This window comes from Poecilia reticulata, chromosome 15 (genome assembly GCF_904066995.2).
Source record: "Poecilia reticulata chromosome 15, P_reticulata-male-v2, whole genome shotgun sequence".
Taxonomy (NCBI): domain Eukaryota; kingdom Metazoa; phylum Chordata; class Actinopteri; order Cyprinodontiformes; family Poeciliidae; genus Poecilia; species Poecilia reticulata.
In genome coordinates, this window is record NC_088844.1 from 14,016,245 (window position 1) to 14,043,660 (window position 27,416).

At 41.9% G+C, this 27,416-nt stretch overlaps 1 protein-coding gene across 2 annotated transcripts; it reads right to left on the reverse strand.

The window, feature by feature from the left end:
- Positions 1-34: 34 nt before the first annotated feature.
- col17a1b (collagen, type XVII, alpha 1b) lies at positions 35-27,411 on the reverse strand. 2 transcript variants are annotated; one of them, XM_008429366.3, is made up of 55 exons: positions 27,069-27,411; positions 25,846-25,898; positions 22,724-22,774; positions 22,465-22,572; positions 20,993-21,292; positions 20,825-20,881; positions 20,706-20,741; positions 20,517-20,567; positions 18,829-18,972; positions 17,313-17,828; positions 17,079-17,162; positions 16,922-16,984; positions 16,653-16,814; positions 16,015-16,107; positions 15,884-15,928; positions 15,519-15,662; positions 12,320-12,970; positions 12,196-12,246; positions 12,064-12,081; positions 11,960-11,986; positions 11,792-11,854; positions 11,605-11,709; positions 11,464-11,508; positions 10,134-10,169; positions 9,991-10,035; positions 9,838-9,873; positions 9,719-9,754; positions 9,590-9,643; positions 9,388-9,423; positions 9,196-9,267; positions 9,082-9,108; positions 8,367-8,402; positions 8,252-8,287; positions 8,085-8,165; positions 7,920-7,955; positions 7,741-7,824; positions 6,643-6,723; positions 6,512-6,553; positions 6,329-6,388; positions 6,175-6,234; positions 6,071-6,097; positions 5,847-5,972; positions 5,699-5,737; positions 5,479-5,595; positions 5,283-5,402; positions 5,077-5,187; positions 3,707-3,841; positions 3,513-3,632; positions 3,254-3,433; positions 2,868-3,008; positions 1,718-1,948; positions 1,346-1,510; positions 1,161-1,241; positions 987-1,070; positions 35-864 (listed from the first exon to the last, which is right to left on the reverse strand). In XM_008429366.3, the coding sequence occupies exons 2-55, from the start codon at positions 25,886-25,888 to the stop codon at positions 809-811; spliced, it is 5,448 nt and encodes a 1,815-aa protein (XP_008427588.2). In that variant the 5' UTR covers positions 25,889-25,898; positions 27,069-27,411; the 3' UTR covers positions 35-808. The 2 variants fall into 2 exon arrangements, with proteins under 2 accessions (XP_008427588.2, XP_008427589.2); XM_008429367.2 differs by lacking the exon at positions 25,846-25,898.
- Positions 27,412-27,416: the final 5 nt, after the last annotated feature.

Below are 27,416 nucleotides of genomic sequence, written 5' to 3' on the forward strand. Positions count from 1 at the left end.
ACTGTTTGTAAAATAGTCATAAAAATACAAAGACTCCCAAATCCAAAAATAGATTTATTAATTTTTTTTTTTTTTTGGGTCTGGTATTTTAATCCAAAAGGTTCATCCATGTTTATAATTTACTCTCTCCAACACTTAAAAGGCATATAGAAAATATCAAATTCAGTGCTCTTACACAAAAATATACAATTAAATCAGTCGTGTCTTTTCCGAGTCCATCTCTACAATAATACAAACATATTTCTCTTCTTTATACCAACAAAACCTTTCAAGTAAATCTCAAACCTTCGTAAAATGACCCTCACTTTGAGGCCGAGTCTAGCTCGTGTTTTCGTTAAGAGGCCGGAACGGTTTAAAATATTTTTTACGGGGCCAATGCGAAATAAATGCTTTTCAACGCTTCCTATAGTCCTCGATACATATAATCCCCAAATGTCAGCAAATATAAAAAGTAAAAAGAGCAGATGCTTGCATTTGAAATAAAAAAAGCAACCGCCGCTTATTGCTTGGCAAAAGCTGCCCCCAGGCTAAGGGAACATAAGCTTCTAACTAAGCAAAGTAAACATTACACACCCACAAGTTGAACAGTGAAGTCTGAGCCTTCTGAAAACCACAGGCCAACACCTCTACAAGAAGCATTTTTTATAAGAGATGAATGCTTTTTTTTTTATTTTCCCAAACCAACCTGTCTTGGAAAGAAACAGTAAAGAGCATATTTGTACAGTTTAACAACTAAAATCTTAAAAAGGAACAAAAAAATAATAATTAAAGCTGATTTGGAATATTGCGTCGGCCAGCAGGACGGCCTTCAGCCGAAGCCGGCTTGAGATCGACGACGCTTTCGACGAACCGCCACTTTATCGCCTGCATAAAAAAAACCAAAAGAAAACGGTTCAGATATTTAATGATTTGTGTGTTTTTTTTGTTTGGTTTTTTTCCACATATTTTATCTTTTGGTTGAGATCGGATGTGTCCACTGAAGTTACCTGCTTCTCTCTTTTGCACTTTGTGTGGAATCTGGACGGTGAGGGGCGCTGGGATTCCAGGTAAACCTGGAGGTCCCGGATCACCTGTGATCAAACCAAATCTCTTCGCTTTAGTTTTATGAAAAGTCTCTATTAAAAAGGTGCAGTGTTTCATCAGGTTTGTGTAAATCTTACCCTTGTCTCCTTTGGGTCCTGGGTACCCTCTCTCTCCCTTTGTACCTGGGCTTCCTGGCGGGCCGGGAACGGTGCCGTGTCCTGAGAAAACAAAACGAGTCGTTTAAAAATATTTGCCTGTTGCCACGTTGTTATCTTCCTGTTTTTGATGAAGATTGTGGAAAGCTAAAACTCTGCATCCTCACTCCTGAAGAAGTCCATGAGGTCATCTGTGACGTTGCCGTAGGAGCCAATCACACGGCTGTAGCCGGGCGGTCCTGGAGGCCCCGGAGGACCTGGGGGTCCTTGAATTGCTCGGACGTTTGTCCTCCATGAGCCGTCTGAGATGTACTGCTGCAGCAAGCCTTGATCTGCAGGAAAACCAGACATTTTACCATCCTATCAGAAGATGCAGAAACCAATTTTTTTTCTCACTCTGACGATATACTTCCATTTTCTTAATGTCACAAATGGAAATTTTATTGTGGTTTTAAAAGTATAACGTCAATAATTGCCACATTTACTGCGCATTTAGAGAGAGCATTGAGAAAATCTCGCAGCGGCTGTTGTCCACTCACTCTTAATGTAGTCTGTAACTTTCACGGCGACGTTGGAGTAGTCGAGCGCCTCGGTGAGCCTGCTGACATCCACGTCTCTGTGCTGGGAGCCGTAGCGACCGTCGCTCTGTTGTTGGTAGCTCTGGCTCTGAATGTAGCTCTGGGAGTAGCCAGGCTCTCCGCGATCTCCCTTCTGACCCTTCGGACCTTGAGGACCTGGAGGCCCAACAATGGTACGTCGAACGTTGTCGCCTGGGAAAAAAAAAATTTGAGGTTGAACGTGGTATGGCGGGTTTGCCGTATGTGCATATTCTGAACACGACCTTCTGACCCGGGTCAATTAATTAGTATTAGTCCTTATGTTAGAGAAATCAGCAGATTCACTGGAATCAAACAATTTTCAGCTTGGCCCATTTTATTCAACCATTTTACACACCATGTGTAAGTACAGATTTTTCTAACACTGTTCAGTGGGGAAGATGTTATTATAAGAGGCTCAAAGTGGGGCTGTTTTCAGGCCAGTGAGTTTAAAAAAAAAAAATAAGTCAAAGAAGCAGCATGCAAGAAACTGCAGAAGGGAGCCATGTTTTCTAAGACATGTCGCAGCTCTTTTAGGTTGCAGAAGAGCGAGAGAGAGCAGAACTTTCAGCGCTCGACAGGCTGAAAGGATGCAGCAAAATTGGTATTTTTATCCTTTTAAACTTAAAATGTAAAATGTTGGCAGGCTTTTGGAAATCTCATCGTTAGGTTAAGAATCTATCATTTCTGGGAAATACACCAACTGCTTTCTCAGAGATGTGCTAATCGTTAAAATAAGATGGAAGAATAAAAGAACTGTAAAACCCTCTAATATCCATCGTTTGCTTAACCCAATCGGCAAACGTTTTTATTTTTATTGCCAACTCATGTGGCTGCAAGATGAGCCCAAATCATCAACCCACCACCACCACCGTGCTTGACAACTACTGAGGGGTTTGTGCTAATATGCTTTCATATTATCTCCTCTTTTTTAACATATACAGCGGAATAAAATATTCACCTAGTATTTCATATCTGATAGGGAGCAGCTAATGTCTCATTACATCTTGACGCATGTATTTCTGAACTAAGGGGTGCACTTACTTTTACTATTAAAGCATTTGCGTGTGTGTGTGAGCTGTTAGATTCTTACTAGACAGATACTGTTGAATTTCAGCGCGGATGCTCTCTCGAGGGAAATTTCCACTGTAGGTCACTGATCCGGTGACAGCGCCCGGTGGACCCTGGGGACCTGGAGGGCCCGGGGGTCCAGGGAGACCTCTGAATCCAGAACCTGAGACGGAGCACATTAAGTTCAAGTTACACACAGGACTCAAATTTATGCTCATTAAAGTAGACGAAGTTGTGAAACATGAAATTGATTTGGTCGTCATCTTTATTTCTTGTTGCATCGACGATGTGAACATGTACTAGACCGGAGAAATTTTATAACGCCGACTCTGCATCTCTAAAACTGTCCGTTTTAAATACAAAACGTCAACCCAAACTCAAATGGGCTTTAGTTTGTCTCAAACTCACCCTGCAGGTAGCGTTGAATTTCCTCCAAGCTGTAGCCACGACCTCCCGATCCGTACACCGTTGCCGTGGAGACCCCTGGGGGCCCCTGAGGACCAGGAGACCCAGGCAGCCCTGGGGCACCTGGAGGACCAGGAGGACCTTGCTGCACAGCGGAAGTGATCCAGGAGCGGAAATCTGAATCTGCGTGGATGAAGATGGTTATTAGTTTCCACTCTGTGTCTGTAAAGACAGGTAAAAAAAACTGACAGAGCGCTCTCACTTCGGATCAGAGCCGAGTAGTCGATGGTAGCAGTGGTGAAGCCAGAGCCTCCTGCGCCTGGGGCTCCGGGGGGGCCCGGTAGACCTCGTGGACCTGGCGGGCCCCTCGCAATCCCCCTCTCTGAACGTCATAGTAACCTCAGTGATTGATCTCACCTCCCAAGGTTATGGATTTCTGCTGAGAGTTGTTCTTACCGTTCATGATATTGAAGATATATGTGGCTACCTCCTCTATTCTGTAAGTGCCGGAGAGTCCTCCTGAGGCCCCTGGGGGTCCGGGAGGTCCTTGAGGCCCAGGTGGTCCAGACATATATCTTCTCACGTCATCTCCTAGACATTTCAAACCACAGATCAGACTGATGCACCCTGTGAAACTTCAGTGTCTGCATGGTCCAACATGAGGATAAGGTAAAGACGCAATGGATTTCAATGAATTTCAGTTTTTCAGTCGCCCCACATGAGGAAAGTCATTATTTTCCAAAGAAAGATGGCGACCACTGGTGTCAATACTTTGTAGACACTCTTTCAACCAATAGAAGAGAACATGGTTTGATCCTGTAACGGCATATGAAGAGGGATCTTTGAGCATTTTCTTTGATCATCAAAGGCCAGTCGTCTCTTGCCGTCTTTGCTTCGACGCAGCTGAATCAAATAATTCTGTCATAACAGGAGTCTGTAAATCCTGACACATGTTAAGGATACAAGTGTGTTTAGACCAAGAACACATCTAATAGCTGCAGGACACCAACTGTTGAAGTTCACGACCTCTGGTCCAGATCGTCTACAGTCCTGAATCTTCGTTTCCCTCTTCTCTTCTTGCTCCCCTCGCTAAGCCCATTTTATAGTATTCAGTGTTGGGAAGGAAGTTGAGTTTGTATTTGCAGAACCGTTTTCTCTGTTGATTTGTCATTCTGTTTCAGGTGATTCTATTGCTGAACACACACCTAAATAAGAAGTCTACAGGTTTCTGGTAAAAAGACACAAGATTTGTACTTAAAACGTCTCTGTATTTTACCAAGGCTTCCAGCCACAGGCCTTGTTTCTGGAAGCCTGTGAAGAGAAACAGGCCCACAGCGTTACGGTTCCTCCACTGTACTTCACAATAGGAACGATTTGTTTTTCTGTTTCATCGTTTCTAGTCTGATAACTTTTTTTTTAGGACTGAGAAGAAGTTCTTATGATGAACTCGGCAGATGTGCCGCTCCACCGGGCGTTTGCTAACTGCCGCTAGTCTAGAGGAGCACCATGGAAATAGGTGGTGCTTTGTGAGAGCAAGCGTTTAGGCTCACCCGAATGGTTGCCAAGGGAGATTAAAGGATTTCTCAAACATGCATGAAAAATCAAAGCAACATTCCAAGTGTTTTTTTTGATGAGGGAATAACATTATAGCATAACATAAAGCTGAAAAAAATCATTTTACATAACATAACACCTCCCCTTAAAAGTACAGAATGTTCTGAGATTAGGTCGATGTAACATGTATATATTCACCTTTTAAGGCTTTCTAACTTACATTTTCACCAGGGATGTCAATACATCTTTTAGGGAGCTGTTTATGTACTCACTCTGAAGCATGGCAATGAGAGCGCTGACAGTCAGGGAGCCAGAGGCGGGCCCAGGAGGACCAGGCGGTCCTGGAGGTCCCTGAACCCCGATAGTGAAGCCCGAGTCTGAGCCTGCAGGGAGTTAAACATGGTTACAAACCGCCAACCGTGACCTTTCCTCAAGGTCAAAGGTAGCTCCCCTTTATACGACCGATATCAGGTCTTACGTCGCAGGTATGCAATGATGCGAGTAGAGATGTCGTCTATAGACCCTGAGAAGGTTCCTGGGAGTCCTGGAGGCCCGGGTGGACCTGGAGGGCCAGGTAAACTGCTCAGTCTGTATCTACCTGTATGGACCAAAAAAGGTGTGTCAGTAGTTTGTTCCCGTCCTCCACCTCCCTTGTTCTTGGAAAAAAGACGTACTCAGGTAGTCTGAAATGTACTGCCGCATCTCTGTGGAGGAAGAGAAGGAACCCGGGAGGCCAGGAGGTCCTGGGGGTCCTGGGGGCCCAGCAGGGCCCGAGGTGACTGAGACTGAACCTGGAAACATAAGATAGTCTGTGTTTTGTTTTGGGGTTTTTTCTCAATCAATCAGTGAACAAGATTGACGAGTATTTAGGATCAACATTTTGAAAATCCCCACCTCTTGATGCGCCTGGAATTCCTGGAGCTCCAGTGTCTCCTGTCAAAGGAAAAACACACACGTGTGTGATCATCATGAGTCCTCAAGTAAAACACAAACAACAAAGCAACGAGGCAATTCATGCATCTCAACGTCTTATCGGCTTTACCCTTCACTCCAGGTAACCCTGGGAGACCAGGAGGCCCCGGTGGTCCAGGAACCACGTTTCCTCCATACGCAACGGAGCTTCCTGCTCTTCCTGGTGTCCCAGGCACGCCCGGTGGGCCTTGCTCACCTGAGGCACATGTGACAGTCACTCGTGTCAAACATCGTGGCTGTTTTATCTTTAGCCCCAAACAATAAAATCTGTGCAATGTGAACTACAGAAGGCACCTGTGTATCCGCGGGGTCCGGGAGAGCCTGAAATAAACAAGGTGATTGAGTGTGAGCAAACCTACAACGTCAGAACACGGAGGTGGATTTTTAACCATGATCACCTGTTGCTCCTTTGGGTCCAGGCTGTCCAGGAGGTCCTGGCGGTCCAGAATAATATGTTCCTATAAGCAGAGCAGCAGAAAAGTCAGTGTCACAAGAAGGCTGGAAAGTTCCAACAAACTACAGAAACTAAATAAAAACTACTTAGGATTTTACCGGAGCTGGATGTGAAACCCACATCTCCCTTTTCTCCTTTAGGTCCTGGTATCCCATAACCTAAAGAGCGATACATAATGGCATTTACCCGGACATTGCATCATCATCATCATCATCATCATCATCATCTTGTCTGCATTTGTTGCCGTAGCAACTGTTGCAGAAGTGAATACAAATACTTGCCTGGCGGCCCTGGTGGTCCTGGAGGTCCTTGTCTCGAGTCGCCTGATGAAAGCACAAAACGTCAGAAACCATCTGAGTCAGCGGGATTCGGGACGCCGCCTGATCTCTCTCTCTGTCTCTCTCTTTCTCACCTGGACGTCCGGGAGGCCCAGGTGGACCCGGTGGCCCAGGTATGCCATGGAAAGAGGAGCTTCCTCCAGCACCAAACTGCCCTGAAGAACAAACCAAGAATAAAATGTTAAAAAGAAAAAAGAAATTACTTTTGAACCACAAGTTTAAAAAAGAAAACTCCCCGAATTCTCTAGCAATTCTAGAAAGGGAAGTGACAAAGATGCAGGTAAAGACTTCAATCAAAATCCCCCCCGATCAGACTTTCACATCAAGTACTCAGATCGAATGAACCGTTTCACATTTCATCCATAAAACTCAGTGATTTATCTGCTAAACAAACAGTAAGTGTTGCGCATCTGTAAGGCGAAGGAGAACTACGTTTCCCTGAAACTACGGCAGCAGCAGCTGATTCAGAGTCTATCAGCGCTGAGCATCTAGAGAAAGCATCATTGTTCATTCTTCTTTGCTAAATGGCTCAAGCTCTGTTGGACTGAATTTGAAGCATCTATGAACATAATTGTCTTACCAAAGTCCATCAATTAGATGTAGGTTTTGACTTTGACTGGGACATTTTAGTTGAATGTTAATCTAAGCCGTTCTGTTGTGCCTCACCATATGTTAACAGGTTTGCACTGTAGTGGAAGGTGAGCTTCCGGCCTCCTGAACAAAAGCATTCCCGCGTCATGATGCAGCCACCGCCATGCTTCACTTCACAGTGAGCTTCCTACCAGCTATGAAGATGTTTTCCAAAGCATTTCTCAGTTGTGTGCCGTAACTTGTCGAAAGAAATGCGTTTTGATGATTCACTCGGAAATCGGTGTTCAAAAGTGTGACTTATAAATTAAGCTGCGGTCAAAATATGTTGGTTTGTTGCAGACTGAGAGCAGATATAAGATTTACTGTTGTATAAACGCCACCAATGAGTGGCAACATGCAAATAAATGACGAGATACACAAAGAAGACTTCTAAATATTCATTGTTCACAACCACGTCGTCAGAAAACTTTGACTTAAATATAATGTTTTTAGTTCAAAAAAGAAAGAGAGATTTACGTTCAGCGTACTCTGCGTTAGATTAAATTGGAAATTCATCTGCAGGAAGATTAAAAACGACTCACTCTCTGCTGTAGATGAATATATGGTTTCCCTGGTTGTTCCAGTCTCTCCCTGCTCTCCCTTATATCCTCTGTCACCTTTAGGACCTGCAGGGTCAAGTAGAAGACAACACCCATCAGACTTGCCATTTAAGAGCAAAATGTTTAAAACATAATGAAAATATGTGTCTACAGTGACCTACCAGGTGGGCCAGGCAGACCAGCAGGGCCAATGGGACCTGAAGAGATGGATTTAAAACATCAGCTGGTTTCTACTTGCAGCAGTAACCAGATTCAACCATCTATCATAACAGATGGCAAAAACTTTTCAGGAATCTTTTCTGTGAGAGAGATAGAGAGAGAGAGACCTGATAGTCCCGGAGGACCAGCGGGACCCGGGGGCCCAGCAGGTCCAGGTGGCCCTGGAATGCCAACAGAAGTAGAGCCGGCTGGGGAACGACAGAGATCGCTGCACCGTTAGCTGCTGCCTCACCGAGTGTGTCAAAACGTGTTTTGTCATTATAATTTCCTTCACCTGCGTTGATGATTCGTCCAGCTTGACCGGGTTCACCTTAAAAACACAAACGCACGTCAAACAGCTGAAAAACGGTCACTGAAAGGAAAGCTCTGCAGGTGGACAGCAGCTGTACCTTTGGCTCCTGGTTGACCGGGATTTCCTGGAATTCCTAACAACACAAAGAACAGCGTCGACGTGGAAAACATTACAGGAATGAGAGCTGACTTAAAAAAAAAAAAAAAAAAAGAGGTTCTGAAAAGGTCAGAAGCATTTGATATCTTTCTATCTAATTTGCAGTTGTTTCATTCTCTGTGTATTCGAAAATTGGTTTTTCTGAGTTCCAAGCAGTCCCAGCTAGAGAATCCAATATGGCAGCTGCTACGTAACTCGGTTACAGTTTCAGATATAACCTGTTTATTGGTATTTCTGACCGTTTGTTTTTCATTAAACCAGTGGCAGACGGCGCTGTACCATTTCTGAACATGTTCCTTTTGTATTTGATTGCAGGGAGAGAAAATCATTGTTATTGTCTTGTGTTGCTTATAGTTGCTTGGTCAAGACCAAACTACAAATCCAACTGGTTTTCTGACTCGTAATTAAAATGTGCACCGAATGTGAACATGAGATCAGGGTTTTTTGTGTGTGTGTGTGTTGTAGAAGTTTCCTTGGGTCTTGGATGAGACATCATCTGTAGTCTCCAAGGGCAAACAATCTGAATCTTTGAGATTTTGAGTGCTTACGTTGTTTTAACAGAATGTCAGTTCAAAAATCTCCAACCATCTTTTTAAACAAAAAGAACTGAATTAGTGTCCTTGATTTTTGTGCTGCTTCCTTAAAAAGACGCCTACCTGGTGGTCCTTGAAGCCCTGGAGTTCCTACAGGGGGAAGGAGGCAACGTGTGTTACAGCAATAGAAAATAAGCATGTGGTCAAACAACAAATATTTTAAAGAAGGGATTTTACCTGGAAGTCCAGCATCTCCAGGAGGCCCAGCAGGGCCCCTGAGTCCCGGCGGTCCAGGTGGTCCCTGGTCACCTGAAGCCCATAAAACAAACAACTGAATTCATGATGACCTCAGGTCAATGCGTTTCAGACATTCTTGGGAGATAAAGTTCAGTGTGGCATTGTCCTGCTGCAAAAATATATTTAATTTACCTCTTGATCCCTTTTCACCATCTTGTCCAGAAAGTCCTGATGACAAAAGGCAAAAAAGTTCATCATTTCGAAAATAAACCCACAAAAACAAGATGTCGCATAATGATAGTGTTTATCGCTTCCAAGCAACCAGTGAGGATCCAGTTAATTGTCTGGAACAGCAAGATGATGTCAGATTCGATTAGTTAGTCCTGCGACTCACCCATGGATCCTTTGGAGCCTTTCTCTCCTGCTGGTCCTGGTAAACCAGGTTCCCCTGATAAGCAAGACATCTGATCAGTGAAGCAATGCAGGCCGAACCAAGTTCATGACAATTCAGAGCTGTGCTCACCTTGCAGACCTCTGACTCCCTTTTCACCTGTTTCACCTAAAATCCAGAATGAAATAAAACTGATCCAGATCATTCACTGACTCCACATTAGGTCTGAAAGTAAGAGGAGAGCTGCAAACCTTTGAGTCCTTGGAATCCAGCAAGCCCTCTATCACCTGCAAGAGAAAGAGAGAGAGAAATCACCATGAGCGCCACACACAACATAGAAACAGTTAACATTTGCTATGCTTTTGTTGTTATTTGTGAGAGGGTAAACCGTGTGTAAAACCAACCTTTTGGTCCAGGTAGTCCCGCCTCACCACGGAAACCCTGAGGACCTGGTTGACGTACAAGAAACCAAGAATGGAGAACATCAAATCACACTGTCAGCTGCTAAAACTGGGAAAGTGTGTATGTATGAAAGAAGGAAACTGACCAGGCGACCCGTGTAACCCTTGGATTCCTTGTGCACCTATGGACAAAACAAAACATAAATCACCATGACTACCTGACTCTGCGTCTGCACTGTAGCGTTCAGTGAACATCTATTTTACAAAAGGAACACCTGCTGCAGTGGAGCAAGAGGAGGAGTCGCCGCTCGCCTCAAATAGGATGTTACATCATCATCTCAATAAAAATGAAGCGTATCAAAAGGTCCATGTATTTCAGATTCATTACAGTGATGCATGTCAAGCATTTATGTTTATTTTGGTGAATATGGCTTACTGTTAATGAATTACTGTAGGCGAGATGCTCAGCAAACGTAGCCTCTACAGGCATTTAATTTCTGTGATCGTGCGCCTCATGTGCTGGCTCACTTTTTCCTTCCATTCAACTTCCCATACATAGGTAAGGTGGAGCACAGCATTTGTCATGAATCCCAAAATATTGTCTCTTGAGTATTCAAAAGCTAAAGATTCTCCAATGGCTGCTGCACATGTTCTGCTAAATTGTATTGCTTATAGCAAAAACATATTAAAGTTTCTTCTATTCTTCACTAATATGTAAATATCCACTGGACAACTAAGAGTCCAATAATCTCATTTGTGTTTATGTATGTTTATGTAAATAGTTGTGATTGAACATTTCTGAGTTGTTTTAATCATTTTTGTTGGTCTCATGTAAGAGAGAAACTGTATTTTGCTGCAATGGAAAAGTCAGTTTTATGAGTATGATTATGTACATTTACTTTTCAACAATATTCTAATGTCTTATGGTGCACAGACTAGAGGACAGTTTATCTCTCGATACGTGAAATCCCGACTCTTTAGTCTTTCATGTCTGCACCGACGCTGAGCTTTGGAATGTCTCACATTACTTACTTTTCTCACGTCATGTCTGTTAAGTTACACCACATTAACCTCGTTGAGGCTTTGCGACTGAAACAAACTCAAATGCATCCTGGGAAATTCTCAGCTAGGTGGTTAATAATGAAGTTCACTTCATTTGACTGATGTTACGTAGCAGCAGAGCTGTGATGGTTGTGTCTCTGACGGGCCACACTGTGACTCGGCTGCATGTTTTATTTGCACATAAAGCGGGTAACTGTGATCTGATTAGTGAGCTCCACTTTCATCTGAAACTGGTGGGAAGGTTGTTGATGGCGCCTCTGAACAAGGCTTGAATAAAAAAAATGACTCCACACTGCCATCTGGTGGCAGTTTTAGTTCATGCACCAAAGAAGGCTCTTGATAGAAACATCCAGTCTTACTTCATCTAGTTATTTATTTTCTACAGAATTTGACGTTTATTTCCGCTGATGTTACCTTTTTGTCCAGGGGCCCCAGCAGGTCCAACAGATCCAGCTTCACCTAGAGAAACCCAAACACGAGATCATGATGAAACCCCCTTGCTTCTGAACCGGAAATACTACAGTAACGGCCTACAGCTCCTACAAGGAGCCATACCTTTATCCCCTTTGAGTCCTAAGCCTGCAGGTCCTAGGTCGCCTCTAGGCCCAGGTGGTCCTTCGCGGCCCCTGATACCCGGTGGCCCTTCCATTCCATGCTCACCTGACCAGACATTTATGCATTAAAGTCATCAGTCCACACCAACCAATCAATACCACAATAGAGCATAGTGCAATCTCTTTACCTTGGCTTCCTTTCTGTCCTTTGGGACCCTCAGGACCAGCATGTCCCATTGGACCTGGTGCGCCTGAAAGTAAAGGTCAAAGTCAGGATGATTATATCATGAAAGCGCTTGACCATCCAAAGGAAAACGTGAAAATCAGCTGGTTGATCAAAGAAAATGGCTACACACCTGGAATTCCAGGGAAACCAGATTCCCCTATTGATACAGAAAAATATTTTACTTTCATGAAACTGTAAAGGAAAAAATGGAAAACAGACATCTTTCTTGCTTACCTTTCAATCCAGAGTCCCCTGAAAAGGGCAAAAATAAATAAATAAATAAATAAATAAATAAATAAGCAGATTACATTAAAAAAAGTTTCATTTATTTGGTTTTCATGAAAAAACACTGTGTTTTACTGGTACCTTTAGGTCCAGGTAATCCCCTCTCTCCCTGCACTGAGGATGCCAGGAAGCCTGAGTCAGAAAAGAGGATATCAGTCAACTGAATTCAGAGCAGCATGTGGGAGAGTGTGTGTTTGTGCTTTACCTCTGAATGCCTGTGACTGCATTTCTGACCTCAACATTTGATGGATGGCCAATTGAAGGAAGGCGCTATCGATGTATCTTCCACTCACTGCAGTCCCACCGCCGACACCACCGTTGGTCCCAACACCGGTGCCAATGACAAAACCGGTACCGGAACTGCCGGTGCCGCCGCCAAAACTGGTACCGGAACTGCCGGTGCCGGTGCCGCCACCGAAACCGGCACTGCCTGCACTGACACCGTCACTGAAACTGGTACCAGCACTGCCGGCGCTCCCACTGAAACTGGTACCAGAGCTGCTACTGGAGCTAGATCCAGCTCCCACAGCCCCTCCAGCACCACCGGCACCCACAACGCCGACATCAACATCATTCCGACTGGCAGATCCGCCTGCACCACCACCAGCACCAGCACCAGCAATAATGATTTGCATTTTGGAGTCCGAGCTTCCACCTCCACCTGCACCTCCGAATCCATGGACGAGTGTGTTGTCGGTGCCGGTGCCTCCCCCTCCACCTCCACCTCCACCTGCACCGCTCACATAGGTGTTGATGTCATTGGAAGGACCTGACAGCCGACTAGTGTGAGCATTGGCGACTGAGACCTCGGTCTCCAGAGTCGACACTCGCTTCTTGAGCTTCCTCACGTCCTCGGCTGAAAGAATGAAAATTTTCTGTGTTTAATTTGACAAATATTTTGTATTCTTCAGCATACTTAAGGCACCAATTCACAACAGATACATTTACATCCTTAATCAGCATCCAGGACATCAAAAAGGATGCGAGAAGTAACTTGTGCCGTCAAAATTACATTACGTAAACGCGTAATCTACTTGTGAGAAAAAGGCAAATTAATCGTAAAATATTGCCTGTTAGTGCACAAAGCCATAAACAGAGGCAGGGCTACGATGTGATGCAATATTATAGCTGCAAACTTTTATGTGTTTTACTGCAATCTTATGTGATGGACCAACACAAAGTGATTTATAATTGAGAAATAAAAGAAAAATTCAAAATGTGGTACACATTTTATTCAGCCGTCTTTAGTCTTCCCCAAAGTAAAATCAATTTCATCCGACTGAAGCTCCCTATTGAGTAAATAGGGTCCATCTGTGTGTAATTAATCTCCTTGTAAATCAATCTGTTCTAGAAACCCACAGCCAGATCTTGGGAAGATTTGTGGAGAAAGTAAACGGTATTCACAGCTTTAAACAAACAGACTATGATGCAACTTGCAAAAACACCAAGACAAGGTAGCCTAGTTAAACTGACAGGTCAGACAAGGAGAGCATGTATCAAAGTATTTAGCCAACAAGCCTGTGGTAACTCTGGAGAAACTGTAGATCCACAGCACAGGTGGAAATGTGACAAGGTGAGACAAAAGAAGGTAATACGAAGTACCATTTGCAGTTTGCGATAAACCCTGCAGGAGCACAGTGAGAATGTGTAAGAAAAGTTGAGATTTTGGTCAATATGCCAAAACAGCGTGCGGTAGAAGACCACTACTGCTGGTCAGAAATGATGGTAGGTGGAAGCAGCTAAATCAGGGCAACTCTGGAAGAAAAGCTGCTAGAGGCTGAAAAGTAGTTGAGACCTCGACCAGAGGTTCACCTTCCAACGGGATAACCACCCTAAAAATGCAGCCAGAACTACAATTAAATGGTTCAGGTCAAAGCATTATGTGTGTGTTAGAATGGCCCAGTCAAAGTCCAGACATAAATCCAAAACACACACTAAGACTTAAAAATGCTCAAATCAGCAAATATTTCAGTCTCTGGATGTGCAAAGCAGACACAGAAAAGGTGATGCTAGTTGGTATTGACTCAGGAAGGGTGAATGAGGGGAATATAAATGCATGCCACACTTTTCAGATGTTTTCATTCACATTCCATTCCTTACTTTACACACACTTCTTTGTGTGTATCACATAACAGATACTTCTGTGAGGTTTTTAGTCATCATAATCTACCGGCAGTAGAATTTGGTTCTTTACTACAAATCAGTGCAGAAGTTTACAATCAGACAATCAAATACAGCTATAAACCTGGCTATTTCCTTGAAAGAGTGTTTTCTGGCATGAGGTGGTGTAGCTTCAGTTCAGGCAGGAATCTTTCTGGGCGATAATGACATTGGTACTCAGGGGAGAAATATCAAGACGGAAACCTTGCTGTCGGAGTTGCAGTGAATGGAAAGAATTTTAAAGTGACGCTTCCATCCATCCGTTCTCTTTCTAGCAGTGAGACTCCAACAGTTTGACTTAGTTTTGGTCATGAAGAGTTTAAATTTCTTAGATTTGGAATATATTCATTAACAAAAAGGCCTACAAACAGTCTTTTGCAAATAAAATACATGTCGCACTCATTTGGAAACATGTTTGTGCCGCTGTACTATAAAATATTCTTTTGTTTGTTTTGAGAAACTTGATGGGTTTCTTTGCACATATTACCCGTGTTTGGCTGCTGAAGTCAAAGTTTGACTTATAGCACCTTTGTGAAAAAATACATGAAGTTAATCTGCATGCGTCTTTAATGTATAATAAGTCGGTTAGTACTCTGATGCTGCTGAACAATTATTGTATGATGAGTTTTAGTGCCAGTTGCTCTCCAAAGCCTCCAAACTTAACTTTGCTATAAAAATCAAAAAGGGAATTAACAATAAAACCTAAAGTTAAGGAAAAGTTAAGTGGTCTTTTACAAAAAGCATTTATACAGGGGGGCGACATTAACATGAGTCTGTTGCTAATTAAAAGCTAACCATGCTATGATCTGCTACATTTAGTAAGTTTAATAACTTTAAAAAAATTTAAAAAAAGTAGATTTTACAGTTCTGTTTATCACATTTTTATCAGTCTGGAGGCAGATTGTTGACTCATTCACTGCACAGAGATCTTAGATGAGTCGTGTGATGTGATGTCACCAAGCAACAATTTCTAAAGCTGCACCAATGAATGCCAGACTTTATGAGAGTGAGGGAGCCGTCCAGCGATCACATTTCCAAGAAAAGGGACCACATGTACTGTCTCACAGTGCTGTGAAATAACCTTCTCCAAAGCTACAACAGCACATTCTTCTGGCCTAAAAACTCTCTCTGACACCTTGTGGTGCTGAGACTCTAAACTCTCAGGACTGAGGTGGTTTCTTTAGGGACACGTTTATTTTCTTAGTATTACTTCAATCAAATTAATGCTTTTACAAGCCTCTTACCCAATGCAATGAGGCCAAACAGGAGCCCGAGCAGAAGCAGGCAGAGGAGCAGCAAGCCCAGCAGCCACTTCCACCAGGAGCAGCAGGAGTCGGAGCAGCAGCACAGTCCTCCTCCCCCAAAGATGCCGCTGTCTCTGCGGATCTCTGAAAACAGCAGATTAACCTGAGTAGTTAAATCCCAGGTCTCATCAATCGTTTTAATCTGTCAACATAATGTTTTTTTTCTCATTTATAAAACATCAAAAACAGAAGAAAGATGCTAAAGGTGGCTTCAGTTCAGTTTGTGATAATACTGCAAGTAAAGCACCAAATGTTTCAGAATTGACACCTAAAAGCCTCTGATGAACGCATCACTAAAAATATACCTGCATAGGTTGCCTTGTCTTTCATCAGGACTCCGGATGATCCATCTGATGGGGAGGAAAAAAAAAATCAATCTCCACTATTTACACTGAAAACTAATATTTCTGAAAAGAGAGGTAGAATTTATGCTTACAGTATGAATTGCCTGTCTCTGCTTTCAGAGTGCCCGTGTCAACGTAGCTGGAAATAAGCTTCTCCTTCTTTATTGAGTCTCCTGAAAGTGAACCTGGAGGATAATGGGAAACAATCACTCAAAATTAGCTTTTTGCGCAATCCAATTATATCAATGAACTTGGCTGCCCCCTTGTGGTGAGCACATGGTAAAACAAAAATACTGCTACAGTATACAGATCATGTGTGGTTTTGCAGTTGTAATGTGCGTTACATCACCAACGGTAGCGCTTTTTGATTTGTGCGAAATGGCTCATCTTCCAGGGAACCACTGAGTCATATGGCTACACAATAGGGGAAAAAATAGCCTCTTTTCAATTGCCTATTGGGACGTATTGGGACAGCCGGAAATTGGCACCCCTTTCAATATAAGTGCTGAACGAAAATATAGGGTTACAACACAGTCTGTTAAGTAGGCTCTGTGTTTGTGTCTTACTTTTTTTCCATTGTGACGCCAGAAAATGAACTGATAAATGAACTGATATTTATACTGAAGCTTAAGCATGTGGGATCCTGGGTTTAAATGAAGTGCTGTGTCTCCTCGTAAGACATGAGTCATGCCCCTTTTTCTCCAAAAGGGGGCATGAGTTCACCACTCACCTCCTGGTATATGAGTGCTGCTGCTGGTGGTGGTAAACTGCTTGCCACTGTCTTTTGCCAGAATGAGCATTTCTCCCTCCCTCCTGGCAGGAACGTTCTCCTTTTCAGAGGCCATATATCTGTAGTCTCTCTTGTAGACATCATCGGTTTGGGACCTGGTGGCTAAAGAAGATAAAACCCATTCAGAGGCCATTTCAGCGAGATAAATTGTGCAGGTCCATAACATTTTTTTTAAATCCAGATAAAAAGGCAGTCTTTTCTATGCTTACCTGTAGAGATCCCTGAGCTCATGACAGCACTGCCGTTTGACACGTTCTTCTGGACGCCATACCCTGTCAAATCAAGCATACTCTCTAAATAAAAGATCTGTTTTGGTTCATTATTGCCTGGTAGATGTCTGATACTCCACAAGCAAGCAGCCATTACCTCCCAGGTTAGCGGTTACGTTGCCGCCGCTGGTGGTGAGCACACCGATAGAGGTGGGAGCCAGATTATTCTGAAAACCATAAACTGGAAACACAGACGCAGACACAGAATGACCAACTTAACCAAAGACTTTAGCAGTTTGTCTTTTGTTACGCTTCTAGTCAATTAAAACATTTAGTGCACAAAATTCATCTGCATATTCCTGTAGGCGTGCCTCCAATTGATGGTTCTGACCTGATAGAGATTGCTGTTGGATGGGGCTGAGCGGCGGGGAGCCTCCCGACATGTTGTTGGCGCTGACCTGACCGAGCTGGTAGGTGTAGCTGCTGGTGTTGCCAGCGACGACGGTCGTGGAGGAGGGCAGCGTGGAGGTGGACCAGGAGAAAGTGGGAAAGGCTGAATCCAGGGTGTCGTATTGGCCTGATCTCCCAGCGGTGTCGTACTGACCCGATTTCAGACTCATGTCATATCGTCCAGATTTCAGACCGGTATCGTACTGACCTGAGCTCAGGCAAACGTCATACTGGCTTGACTTCAGACCAGTATCGTACTGACCTGAACTCAGGCTAACATCATACTGGCTGGATTTGACTCCAGCGTCACAGTGGCATGACTTTACTGTGACAGTGTGTTGGCCTGTTTGGACGCCAGAGTCGCGCTGCCTGGACGTCAGTCTGCTGTCGTAGAGGCCCGACACGTCGATAGTGTGGAACCCATTCGTCTGAACTACAGGTTCAAACAGAGTCGAAGCTGTTGGAGAAAATCATCAAAAAAATAAAAATGAGAGAAATTAACCTTACATTATTAGTTTAGTCTATTTTTATCATATTTTTATTAGAGCTAAGTATATTTTATATAAGACTAAACACCACTAAATGATCATTTCATAACACTAACAAGCTGAAATTCTGTTTTCTAGCTTTACAATGTTGCACAGCTTTACTAGGTAAATGGCTGAATTAGGATTATGAATCAGAATGAGAGCTGCAATATTCGAGATAGTTATATTTTTTTATTAACTCTGACACAGAGAAAAGGTGATAATCTAATTGTGATATATTGTTTTGATATATTAAAAACCACTAATTCTATCTAGAAATGTATGGCACACTTTTTCCTTTTCGTGTGTTTCAGGAACAAAATAAAATAAAATCTGACTCTGCAGGTCACACCTCAACAAACGCTGTAAATTTGTCTTATTTAAAAGTAACTCAGTTTGCAACCATAAATTACATATAACACAATTTTAAATAAACGTGGTTGCAGATGCCAGTTACGTGTTCAATAATTTTCTAGTTACTCATTTCATGTTAAACATTAATTATAATTGTTTTCCTCTATTTTGTGTGATGCACAAAGATACTGTCTATCTAACAGTGATCTTGCCTGTACAAAACACCTTTTCCATCAAGTTCACCCTAATATTATTTTTCATTTTTTTGCCATAAATTTGCAAACATTTTCATAAAGCATACTTAATTCATTCAAATATTACTTTTCAATTGCTTCAAAATGGACAACAATATTTTTCTATTAAGATATCACACACTGCTAAGGTTTTACTCCAATCAATTATTAAAGTCGTGTTTTTAGATACCAGAATGACAAACGTTTTTGGACTTTAAAGGATAAGATGCCTGGCAGTGACAGTGGGACGAATAGCAATCTAGATTAAATCATCTGGGTCAGAGACAAAGTGTCTATGAGTGTGCTGCACATGCATATTTGTAGCTCCGGTAACAGAATATACCTGACTGAGTGGCCACTGAGACGGTCTTGGTCTCCACGCTGGCTTTTTTAGGTACTGGCAGGGTGACTGAGGCGGAGGAGCGGGTCGGACTGACGCTGCTGGAGCGTCCCTTCAGCAGCTTCTTCACATCTTCCAACTCTGCCCCTAACACGTCATGGCAACACACAAACAGCGTTCAAAAAACTCAAACAGCAGATCTATGTTAGTGGAAACTTAACTTTAATTATAAAAAACTAGGTCAAAAGAAAAATCTCTGAATAAATAAACCCTTGAGGCACTAAACCTGCCTGCATACGGGTTTCAGGTTCAAAGGCTTGAAAAGCAAAATTTGCTTTGTTAGTTTTGCTCTTTGTAGAATTTTATTGACAGAAAATTATGTTTTATTGTTTATTTCTCCACCGAAATCTTAATGCAATAAAATAATAGTGGCATTTTTGAGACATGCATTTCTTGAAATGCAACAACAAAAACTCAAAATGAGTCAAAAGCTTTAGCAATGACGCTAAAGCAGTTAGCTTTTGCAGAAATTTAGATTTCCTGTGATTTTCTTTTATCTCTCTAAACATCAGTTTTTTCATGGATTCTGTTCATTACCCGGCTGCCCTAAAGAAATCAGTTCATCATGGATAACATCATGGAGATAGGTAGAAGCTAGCTCAACCAAGCTACGTTTTGTTATACAGTTAGCTGTTTCTCTGTGAAAAAAAGTTTAAAACTTATGCAAAAATGTAACTACACAACAAAATTAACAAATAAGTGGTAGTAATCATTATTAAGTATAATACTATTATACATTTTCAGCAATCTAGTCAGCTATATTCCTTCTTTTGAGTCTACGTCTCCTTGGGTTATCAAACAGAAGTTAGCCAAGTTGTTTTCCAAACTTGTTTATTTTTTTTATATGTATATATTTCAAGGAGGCAAAATGCTGCACTTGTAATGAGCTTTAGTAAGGGTTGTGATGTAAATCATTTCAGTGTTTTTGTATTTTCAGTAAAATTGTTTTTAGTTGATATGTTGAAGAACCCCACAGTGGGAAAAAAAATGTAAAAGGTAGAAGTTCTTGAGAGAAAACCTTTTTTTTTTTTTACATTCTACATTTCGTTTTTACAATCATTTTTGCTATGCTGTGTAATTTGAGGAATAGCACTTCTTCTGCCACAATGGAAAAGTCAGAGACCCGCTGTAAGAGTCCAAAGGTGGCACTGAACAATTGTTATATCACTGATTGAATAACAGCAGTTACTGACTTTAATCAGCAGGGGGCGCAACGAGCAGCACTTTTCCTCCTCGGTATTTTGCTTCAAGAACAAGAGTGACTCATTTGTACCATTCCTGCCACCGTGATCTGGCCCCTTTTTCCCCACATTGTTTTACTGTAGAGCAAGTCAACGCTGTCACTGTTTCAACCCCGCCCTTACTGTTTCTGTCCATATAACTAACTATACATGTGTAACTAATAGAAAAAATGTCAAGGCATGTGAGAGCTGGAATTTGACTTTGTGATATGCAGTTTTTGAGCCAAAACATCTGACAGCGACATAACTCAAAAACAAAAACCCCGCATGAGAAATCATTTAACGGCAATGCAGTTCTTTGAAAGGACTCTCAGAAAACTTTTTTTTTTTGGTGCTTTATGAGGAGTTGCGTAACAACTGCCAAAGGATCAGTGTCTCCAGTGGTCTTACATCTTCCGGCAGATGGGGAGGCACTTTGTAATCTGGCTCTGATCTCGCTCTCTGGGAAAAATAAAAGAAGAAATCAAAGCACACATTAGACTAAGGAATCTTGATTTAATAATAAAAAATAAAAAAAAGCAGGCCAAGACAACTTAGCGAGACGGAGCGTGAATAGTAATGGGGAATAAACCTGAATACCTCTGCTTTCACTCCTCCCTCTTGTGGCGCCGGAGCCTAAGAAGGAAAATGGAAGGAAACATCAAAAACACATCTGTGAAATCACAAACTATTCGATACTATACTTGTTTCAGTCTTACAGTAGTTCCCATAGTCTTTGCGTGAAAATTCTGGGGAAGAATTACCACTGGAACTCCCTAAAAGTAAAACACATATGAAGAGTTAGCGCTCCCAGTGAGTCATGCCCGTTTCCTTCAAGTTTTTTGTTTCCATTTGTGGCCGCCTCTGGTGGCAACTCAGGATCATACCGTCGTAGCCTCCCGAGCGGCTTGCTATGGTCTTCCTCTCTCTGAAACCTGGCGACAGCCCCACTGATGACCCCCCAGTCTGAGCTCTCCTGGCACCGCCCGACGAGCTGGACCGAACCTTTGACACGGAGCTCACAAGATAAGTGCTTCCACTGCTTCCTCCTCTCCCTCCTCCTCCTCCTCCGCTCCCATAGCCCTCTCCATCGATGTAGCTTCCGCCACCTTCACCTCCTCCAGAGGAATCTCCTCCCAGGTAGATTCCTGAGGAGGAGCTGTAGTTACTCGTCACGCCTATAGAGGCTGGGGAGACAATAAATAAATACTTTTTAAATGAACTCGAATTTGAACAACCTAGGTGACTTAGCTCCAATAAGGTACACATTATTGGAGCTTACATTTAAGATAATCTAAGTAGTGCACAGAAAATCTGAAAGTTGCTTTCCTCCAAACGCTAGTCACAAAAACATTTCACCAAAATATGGATGTCATAATGATCTCAAAGTGGTATGTTCAAAGGACGTTTTCTGGATTTATGTTTTTTCTTCCTTGATTTTTTTTTTTTTGTGTGTTCAGCATCAGTAATCAGTGCATCTTTTTTGTGTTTCAGTACGAAGACACAATGTCGCAAGAGATAAAGCTAGAAGATTGCCTTACTGTGCATTTAACTCTTTAGCATGTACAATTTGCTCACCAGAGAGGTTAGACTACCACTGATATTTTGGACATGTTGAATAATCTGTGCCACATGAGCACCACAGCCTTCATTACGCCAGTATCAGTTCTGTTGCACATGCGAATGCAACAGGACTGATACTGTCTTTCAAATATCACTGACAATAAACTAGGATTTAATCTCATACCACATGATGCTGTAATAAAAATGCACTAATAAAAATGTCAGTCACCTCGGCATCCTGGATGCTTGAAATTTTAAACTTGACCTTTTTATCTGAATATATTGACTGTTATTTGACCATGCAGGGGTGATGATACAGCGTTAAAATTTCATCCCTACATGCCCAGTTGATTTGTGAATCCATAAAAAAGACAAGACAAAGATATCACCGTAAAAACTTTTGAATTCCACACACAAGACGTAGCAAGTTAATTGATTTTTTTTTTATGGGAGTGAATTGATTGATCATTTTTGACTGCCTGCTAACGTGCATTATCGGAAAGTTGAAAAATCCTTCCCTATTGCTAATAGTTCATATGTGGCATTTGGCTTGTTAACAACTGAATTAGCTCAATTGCAGTATAACTCTGCTTTCCGTTTGTTTGAGCGGCCACCGCATCGACTTTAGATTGCCTCCTCCACTTTGCCTGGAAGCTCTTTAAAGTTTCTCTCTTGCACAAGCCCAGAAATCTTCCGCTCTACCGGGGGCTTAAAAATACAACATCCCCAAACTTTTGCTTGGAGACAAACCCACAACTTCCCACAACTTAGCCGACGAGTGGAAAGTTGCTCTCACATGAGGAGAAGTAGGTTCCACTGCTGTTCTGCGTTAAGACATTCTTCTCAAAACCCAGCCCTCCGGCACCGCTGGACATATTCCTGTGATTTGATCCGCTGGTTCCCTCTGGCAACAAGAAGACAAACAGCAAAACAAAAAGAAGCTGTTACTCAGCTACTTCCTTTAGAAATAGCTAGCCTCGTGATTTTATTACACTTTTTGCTGTATACCAACAACAACGTAAAAAAAAATAAAAAATAGGCGAAAGCAGACTTACTTGGTGGGAGAGAAGCCAGTCGGGTGGTGGAGGTTACGCTTTCTGTCAGAACTGATGAAAAGACAAACAGTAATCGCTGTGTGCTGTGTGTTTGGTCTACTTCTGTGAGCTTCGTCTTATTTTAACAACTGCTGTGTTAGTGCTCTGACTGCTTACTAAACTGATGCCCAGTTTCAGTTCAGGCAGCAGCAGCAGCATATTTTCTCAATAACACCATCAAACGAGGCGTCTCGGAACAATAAATTCAACTAACAATGTTTAATAGATGAAGGAGAACAATGACTGTGTTGACTGGTTTGAGTTTATTCTTGTACAACACAGACACTTTGAGTTTCTTTGTTTATCGGACAGTTTTTGGCCTCATCAATTCACTCATGTCTCCTATTCTTGAAGTTGGAATAATCTTCCGATGCAAACTTTCACCCTAATGAATGACAACTATGTAACTACAGTTAAAATTCCTGACTGCTGAGTCATAAATAAAGTGCACCAAACTGTAAAACTATTTGACAAGTCAATGTTTTCTGGTGGACAGATCAGCAGGGCACAACGTTACATAAAGTGCTTTGGGCTCTCAGGCCAGCAGGGGGCCGACACTGTGAGCAACAACAAACCGTAAAACTTCAAATTTCTAAGTAATTTATCATGATTGAGCCTTTTTAATCAGTTTAGAGGTAAATGGGAAAATGTATTTAAGATTTAAATATATCCAGTAAGTAAAAGGAAAACCACAAATCCCTATTTGGATTTTTAGACAAAGAAATTTAAATTAGTCATGTTGAAGCTTTAAGTCGGACCTGACTGCCGGACGAAATGAGTCAGGCATGTAACTTCGCCTCTACAGTTATCTGATAAATAATGTAGAGAGATTCACTTTTGATGGTCAAGAAAACATTTTTGTTGTGTAGTCAATTTATTCCTCTGACTTGTAACTCGTTACTAGGAATGTTAGATGCAAACAATAAAGTTTGGATGATTGAAAAAATAGACTTTAGTTGTGCTGTGGGCCCAATAAAATTTTGCGCCACCTTTGCTGGTGGATGTGAGACAATTTTCTGCTCCAAATGTGACGGGATCCTGAGGTCTTTGGCTGGGATTAATTAAATCTATATTTTCATTGGAACAAAAAGTAGACTCAGATGTTGAATTTAAGAAAAGCCAACGCGAGCTCACCTCAAATCAAACATTTCTTTTTTTCTAATAATCCGTCTGTGGACTGTCTCTGCATGTCAGAATCTGTCTTTTCATCTGGCTCTTATTCTGTGAAGATCTGAAAGTTTGTTAGTCCGTTAAGGTCAGAATGTATGCGACATTGTTTGGTTGCTTCTTTCCACAGTAACTTGCTGTGTCAGCTGGTGCCTGTTATGCAGAAGCTACTACATTAAACAGAACTCATCCTGCAGAATGACTCTCAGAAGTACTATGCACAAACAACTCCTTCCTAATCCGTGTGCACGCTTGCAGCGAACTGCAATTAGGATCTGGTTTTAGAACAACCTCAAGGCAGGAAATTAAAGCTTTTGCGAAATGATTATTTGTCTAGTATAGGTTGTAAATTGTAGGCGAAACAAAAAAAAAATCATTATGAACCAAATTCTTCCCTTCGCTTTGCTGGCTTCCCTTAAAGATAATGTTCATTCCACTTGGATTGCACGTCGCCTCTTTGTCCTCCTCCACGTCTGTTCTGCTCCTGCTCTCCTTCCTTTTAGGGATCTCCGTCTGTTTCAGAGTCGAGGCTAAACCTAATCATTACTCTGCTGCTCTTAACGTTTGGACTGTGGAAACAAAATCTCACTGCCGTTTCTTCACAATAACAGTCCAAAAACGGATTTTTATGACGATCAGCCAGACCGCGTTTTTGTTACAGCACGGTTCGTTCGAGTTAAGAGTTTTGTGTGGACGTTAAGACTTGCTGTTGGCCTTTTAAATAATCAATTCAGTAAAGATTGTTAACAAACTTTTGTCCCAGACGACAAGTCTGAGTCGATTCTTGAGGTTTTTGAAGCACACGTGTATCTCAGGTGTTTGTTTTTATGACTTAAGTTGGCTGGAATCTCCTTCTCCAGCTGGGTTTTATTTGTATGTTGTATTTCTGACTGAAATACACAGATGCTATCCACTTGTTGAAATTTATTCTAGATATTCCTAATATTTCCTATTCTTATGGTATGTTTCTTCCTAATAGTCAACTCAGTTCTCAATCAAATTTATCTTTCCAGGTGAGTCAACATTGCGAAAAGTTTGTCTGATTTTAATTTAAAAACTGAAATGTAATCTTAAAACATTGGGACTTAATTTATCTTAGAAGAATATGCACTCTTTAACCCTAAAGCTCTAGAAATGCATCATTTTTGATACAATTCGTCATACTATTTCCCTCAAAACCTGATTTATAAATGTGCTGCTAAATATATTTTACACATTCTTTATAAAGATACAAAATCCTGTTCAGCTATGCCATGTGTTTGCACAATGCAGACATCTACTGTGAAAGCCTAAAATATCAAATACATTGCAAAAAGGGGGAAGTTGATAAGAAAAAGGGCAATATTTCGAGAAAAAGGTACTGATTTGTTTCAAATCATCCAACAAACACATAAGAAAATCTATAATTGTATAAAAGAAATTTCCTACATCAGGTTTCAAAATGTCAGACCGAAGCCAGAAGAACACTGACTACCATTTTGACTCTTGGGTTCAACAGTTTTCTCTCAAAGGAGACACATACAGTAACATAAGCAGACGGAGAAGCTGATTACACACTCCAACACAGCTACCATCTGACATTTGCTCTTGTTTGCTGGACCTGAACAGCTGCAGGCTTTCACATTTAGCTGCAAGTTGTGTAAAAAAAAAAAAAAAGAAAAAAAGAGATATCTAGAAAATGACGACCCGAACGCTGAGATGTGGAAACCAGTAAAAGCGTGCATGGTGTTAGTACGGCTTCAAAAAGAGGGAAACACAACCGTCACCAAGGTGAAAAAGTTTCATACAAGTTTCGAATGCTTATTTTATAAACTTTGTCACTTCACTCTAAAAAATAAATTGTTGTGCTCTAGTTGTTTTTTTGTTTTTCTTGTCTGTCATCTTAAACACTTTGTGATTAAATCAAGCATTCTCACCCTTTTCTCCCGAGATCTCCATCTGCCTTGTTAACTCGTCCATCCCATCTTATCTAGTGAGATGGTGACAGAAGAAGAAGAAGAAAAAAAACATTGGCCACCGTCATGCATATTCTGTTAGTCTGTAAATGTGGAAAATAAGATTTCAGCAACTGTTTGATGAGGAACAAGAAACAGTGTTGTGCTCGAATGAAAGGGGGGCGTAAGACCTCAAAAGCTGCTTGTTTACAGCAATTAATTGAAATTTCATCCAGCCCAAAACTGGAAAACGTCCCCCCACATCCGTCGCATGATCATATTTTAAAGACCACAGTCGAATGCCTCTGCGGCTCCTTTTATTTGGACATTGGCCTTCAGTGGTATTAACTGAGACACTCCCCTCTGTGAAGAAAACTTTTCCTGCCACGCTCACCTCTCATCTGAATGCTGAAAACCACATTAGACCCACGATGGATCATATACGGAGTACTTTTGTGTCTTTGGAAACTAAAACAACAAAGACACAAAAGGAGCTGAGGCGGATCAGTGCACAGTTCTAAAAGATCATCCTCTGACCACACCCTGGCAGATAAGGGACCTCTGACTGCATTGGTATTCCTGTTTGGGGGCTTGTGATGCTGAAATTATACCAAGGTCGCAGTCGCTGTTATAAACACATCTAGAAACATACATTTCCTCATCTGTTCTGAAAGCAAAGATAAAAAACTGACACACACACACACATCATAAATTAAATGCTGTTAGCATCCTATTAAAGTTTCTATAAAGTCATCCCCCTTTTTATAGCTTGTAACTGATCTGGGTAGCAATTATTAAGGGTTGATGTATAAAGCCACAGCTTGGACAGGTCCTCTGGAATATATTTAGAAGGATGTGAATAGCACAGCAAAAGAGGGTGTTCTGTAACAGAAAAACGATCCCCAAAAAACCCCCTGGTGGATTTAACAAACAAGCCGAGAAGTACTTCTCAGGAGGAAGCCAAAGGGAAGCTAAAGTTATTCCAGTCTGTAAAACTAACACGACAGCCCGTCACCAAAACTCCCAGAGCGCAGTCGTTAACGCAGAGATGCAAGAAAGGCCAGGTGTAAGAAAAATTAAAAAAATAAAAAAATATATATATATATACCCGCACATCCAACATAAGTAGGTTTTAGACAATGAAGGGGGGGAAAAAAAGTTTTATAAAAGAGAAAAACTTCCAGCTTCAGTGTTATTCTCCATACCTTCAAGCACTCTCCTTACAGCAGTCGGGTTCCTCTCAGGACGCAGCGACTTATCCCGTGGAAGAACAGTGAGTCAGTGCGGAGCTGACGCGCAGAGCGTGCGGGGATGTTCCCCCAAACTCCCTTCGCTTCTTTTGTGCCTTTTCGCTCAACTTTCCCAGGCGAGTCAAAACACAGATTTGGGCTCGGGTCCCAGCCGCGCCCATTGGAGCTGCAGCTTGGCAGGCAGGTGTGGCAGACGGCACGGGAAGCTGAGTATAAAAAAAGAAAATAGAGCCTGAGGGGTTGGTGGGGGGGCAGAGAAGCAATTAAGTTGTCATATTCTCAGCCCCTGCAGGCACAGATTGT